The sequence below is a fragment of the Tupaia chinensis genome, unplaced genomic scaffold, assembly GCF_000334495.1.
Source record: "Tupaia chinensis unplaced genomic scaffold, TupChi_1.0 Scaffold000201_1, whole genome shotgun sequence".
NCBI classification, from domain to species: domain Eukaryota; kingdom Metazoa; phylum Chordata; class Mammalia; order Scandentia; family Tupaiidae; genus Tupaia; species Tupaia belangeri.
Genome location: NW_006159676.1, coordinates 2,459,355 through 2,464,124, shown reverse-complemented (window position 1 = coordinate 2,464,124; position 4,770 = coordinate 2,459,355). Strand labels below are relative to the sequence as shown.

Here is a 4,770-nt window from a genome sequence, read left to right as displayed (position 1 = left end):
ATGCGTGGCCATGAGCGAATAGCGGTCGGCTAGGCCGGCGGCCACGCGGCGCAGGGCCTGGCGGACCGTCCTTCGGATGCGTTTCCGTGTCACGAAGCTGAGGCCCTCGATCAGGGCGCGTAAGCCCGGGGGCAGGCAGGCCTTGTAGCTGCAGGGGTTGGGGAGACAGAGCCGCGCTCAGCGTGGAAACCCAGACGTGAGCGGTCGGGCTGAGACACTGAGGCACTTCCTCAGCAGGTGGGGACACAAGTGACATGAACTCTGTCTCAGGGACGTGCAGTGAGACAGGACCGCAGTCTTTTTTTTTTTTTTTTTTTTTTTTTTTGAGGGTTTTTTTTTTTGGGTGTCGTTCACCAGAGGGATAGAAAGTGAGAGATCACCCCCCCAGGGGAGATTGCCACACCGCAATCCCTTCTCCTCTATTCTCCTCTCGGGATCTTGGGCACGCACGCACACGCGCCTGGCGTGAGTTTAAGCCACCAGGTCTGGGATTCGAACCGCGGTCGACCACATGGGAGTCCAATGCTGGTCCCATGGGCCTCAGTCTTTGCAGGAGGCAGGAACCTCTGTTCATTTGGAGTGTGGGTGGGGTCCCTGAGTGCCCTCATACCCCGTAGGTTTGCAGGGGAGCCCACAGATGCTCATTTGCAAGCAGAGGGGGGCACCCACAACCCCTAGGTCCTCACCTGACAGTCTTCAGTAGCTCTGCTGGCCGCTGGGCCTGCTCCAGCGCCATCCGGGCCAGGTCCAGCACCGCCAGGCTGAGACATTCGCCTTGTTCTTTAAGGCCCAGGCCCACGGGGAGGCGCCCGCTCACCAGGTCGCTTCGGTGCTGGAGGCCAGCCACAGGGAGGGTCAGCTGAGGCCACCTGACCACGAGCCCTGGTTTTCTTCAGACCCTAATCCTAGGCCGAACCCCATCCCTGGACCACCACAGGGACAGCGGGCTGGGGCCACCCTGCCACGACCCCTGATGTTCTGCACACTCCCAGGTTGACCTCCAACCCTTAGCTACAACAGGGGTGAGGGGGGCCGGGAGGAGGGGTGGGGGGGGAAGGTTGGCTGAGGCCACCCAGCCACGAGCCTGATTTTTTTTTTTTTTGAGAGCTCTTTCCTACAGGGCGCGTGTGCTTGCCAGAGAGAGACAGAAAGTGAGAAATCACCCCCCAGGGGGCATGGCCACGCCGCAATCCCTTCTCCTCCATTCTCCTCTCGGGATCTTGGGCACGCATGCACATGTGCCCGGTGTGAGTTTAAATCACTGGGTCTGGGACTCGAACTGTGGTTGACTACATGGGAGTTCAGAGACATACACAGAGAGAGAAAGTGAGAAAGCAAGACGCCAGGTCTGGGACTTGAACCGTGGTTGGCCATGGGGGAGTGTCCAGAGCCCTTAACCACCACACCACCTGCCGGTCCCCTGCGCCTGATGCTATTCTGTAGACCCCAATCCTAGGCTCATCCCCGATCCCTGGACTATGCCCTGCAGGACCACAAGCTGTGAAATTGCTCTGTGGATCCCCCACCCCGGGGTGGAACCCCACACAGACCCCTCACCTGGGCAAAGAGGTGTTCTAGAACTGGAAGGTCAACCACGGCACTGCCCAAATCCTTGCGAAGCCCGAAGCGGTGGCTCTTCTCCTGCCCGAACCAGTTGGGGAAGCGAAAGCTGTTGGGGACAGGAGGACCCCAGGGATGAAGGAGCCCCACGGCTCCACGGATGCCCACGCTGTGCCATCCACTTGCTGTGTGACTTTGGGCACGAGATCTACCCTCTCTGGCCTCAGGATCATTATGTGGGAAAGGGATGGTGACCTTGCCCTCCCTGGGGCTGGATCTTGCAGTGCGGGGAGATGAGGAAAGGGTACTGGAAATTGCTGGAAAGTGTGAGGAGGACATCTCTCTCTTTATTTTTTTAAGGAGAGGTTTTTGCTGTAGGGCGCGTGCGCTCGCCAGAGAGACAGAGAGAGACAGAGAGACAGAAAGCGAGAAATCACCCCCCAGAGGGGATGGCCACACCACAATCCCTTCTCCTCCACTCTCCTCTCGGGATCTTGGGCACGCACGCACACGCGCCCGGCGTGAGTTTAAGCCACCGGGTCCGGCCGCGAACCGCGGTCCACTCCATGGGAGTCCAGCGACATAGCCATGACACCAGCTGCTGGTCCCTAGGGGAGGTTATCTCTTACCGGAGCCTGTAGAGCAGGACTTGGGTGCCTGCGTCCTCCACGGAGAAGATGTGGCTGGGTGGAAACCAGCAAGACAGGTCCTCCGTGGTCAGAGCAAAGAGGGAAGAATACACCGGCAGGATGCCTAGGGGGCCAGCATCACCCTGAGTCACCCCACCTTTCCCTGCAGGGCTGCCAGGGTCACCCCCATGCAGCCTTCCAGGGCTCTTTGTCATAGGGATCTCTGATATTATGTCCCCTCTCCTGCTCAAGCACACTCTATGGCTCCCTATTGCTCTCAGACTAGAAGCTCACGTTCCGTCTCCTTCTCAAGGCTCCTTGCCTAGGCCCTCGACCCCATACCTCTTTCTTTCTTTTCTTAAGAATTACTGGGGCCAGCAGGTGGCATGGTGGATAGGGGTGTCAGGTTCCCACTCAGCCGACCATGGTTTGAGTCCCGGACCTGGCAGCTTGCTTTATCTCTTTCTCTCTGTCTCTCTGGTCAAATTAAAAAAAAAAGGATCAAATGGCATTGATTAAATAAACAAATATTTTAAAAAAGAATTATTTCGGGGTGGAGCCGGCAGGTGGCGTGGTGGTTAAGGGCACTGGACTCCTACATGGCCAACTGTGGTTCGAGTCCCGGACCTGGTGGCTTGCTTTCTCACTTTCTCTCTTTCACTCTTGCTCTCTCTCGCTCTCTCACTCTGTCCCTCTCTGGTTGAAATTTTTTTTAAGTAAATAAATAAATAAAGTTAAATAAAGTAATTATTTTTTTTTATTTTATTTATTTATTCATACTTTTTTTTTTTATTTGACCAGAGAGAGAGATACAGAGAGAAAGAGGGAAAGTGAGAAAGCAAGACACCAGGTCCGGGACTTGAACCATGGTCAGCCATGTGAGAGTGTTCAGTGCCTTAACCACCACGCCACCTGCTGGTATAAATGGACATAAATAAACAAACAATTCTTAAAAAAAATAAATAAATAAATAAACACACAATTATTTGGGGCTGGCACTGGCATAGTGGTTAGGGGCATTGGACTCCCATATGGCTGACCATGGTTTGAGTCCTGGACCTGGCAGCTTGCTTTCTCACTTTCCCTTTCTCTCTCTCTCTGGTCCAAGTAAAATAAATAAATAAATAGTTAAATAAAATAATTATTTTTAAAAGTTATTTAATTAATTATTTTTCAGATTTCACCAGAGAGAGAAAGAGGGAAAGTGAGAAAGCAAGCCATCAGGTCCGGGACTTGAACTACCGTTAGCAATGAGGAAGTCCAGTATCTTAACCACCACGCCACATACCAGCCCTCCCATACCCCTTTCCACAGTATACTTTACCTTAAGGAATGACCAGCTATTCCCCTTACCTCCTGGCATAGCTCTGAGTCTGCACAAATAATTCCCTACCTCCCAGATGCCCACCCTGCACACCTTCCTCCCTCACCAAACTCCTATTCAGCCCACAAAGCCCCAGCTTCCATGCCCACTCCCGAGCACAACTATCCCAGCTCCCAATCTGGATATCCCCACTCACACACACATACACACCCCTGTTCTCCGCCTTTCTTAGTCCTGTAAGGACCCACTCACCACTGGCCTTGGCGGCGTGCACACACAGCTCCTCGGCCGAGAGGTCCCCAAAAGAGAAAGTGAGGCACTGGGGGGGCCCAGGGCCTCGGGGGGGCAGCAGCACATGCAGGGCGCCAGCTTCGGAAGACGAGATGCTACTGGAGCACTGGGGGATCAGGGGGGTCTCTTCACTCGGAGGGGTCATGATTCAGCCTGTCGGGGGTACAGGGACAGGTGGTCACTCAGTCCCAGCCCAGGTGACAGGGCTTCTGAGCGGAGGTGGGAGGCGAGGAGATGTGGGTAAGGGATGAAGGGGGGTGCACGGTGCAGTTCGAGTCCCAGACCCAGGGGCTTGAAAATCACGCCAGGTGGGGCCGGCAGGTGGCACGGTGGTTAAGGGCACTGGATTCCCACCATGGCCAACCTTGGTTCAAGTCCTGGACCTGACAGCTTGCCTTCTCCCTCTCCCTCTCTCTTTTTCTCTATTTCTCTCTGGTCAAATTGAAGAACATTGATAAATAAATAAAATAGATGCATCTTTTTTAAAAATAAAAAAGAAAGAAAGAAAGAAAACAAAACAATCAGGCCAAGTACATGTGTGTTCACGCCAGAATCCCCAAATGAGAACGGAGGAGAAGGGATTGCAGCTGGCCATCCCCCTGGGGTGAGGGGGGGATTTCTCACTTTCTGTCTCTGTCTTTCCCTGTCCCTTTCCGGTGAGCACACGTGCCCTATAGCAAAAACAATCAACAACAATAATAATAAACATGTTTAAAAATCGTATTCCAAATTAGCATCCCCAGGGGGAGCTGGGAAATGACATTAACCAGGTGTTGTTTTATTTTGTTTTGTTTTGATATTGCTAGAGAGCACATGCACTCACCAGAGAGAGACAGAGACAGAGAGAGGGAAAGTGAGAAATCACCCCCCAGGGGGGAATGGCCACGCCGCAATCCCTTCTCCTCCATTCTCCTCTCGGGATCTTGGGCACGCACACACATGCGCCTGGCGTGAGTTTTAAGCCAC

General features: G+C 53.8%; 1 protein-coding gene across 1 annotated transcript in view; it reads right to left on the bottom strand.

Moving 5' to 3' along the window:
• JAK3 (Janus kinase 3) overlaps positions 1-4,770 on the bottom strand; it is a 25,343-nt gene that overhangs the window by 19,803 nt on the left and 770 nt on the right. The window contains 5 exon segments of the mRNA XM_027771299.1: positions 1-148; positions 687-832; positions 1,558-1,669; positions 2,190-2,313; positions 3,766-3,957. The exon segment at positions 1-148 is cut by the window's left edge and continues 62 nt beyond it. Of these exon segments, the coding sequence (XP_027627100.1) occupies positions 1-148; positions 687-832; positions 1,558-1,669; positions 2,190-2,313; positions 3,766-3,949 (714 nt within the window). The 5' untranslated portion in view covers positions 3,950-3,957.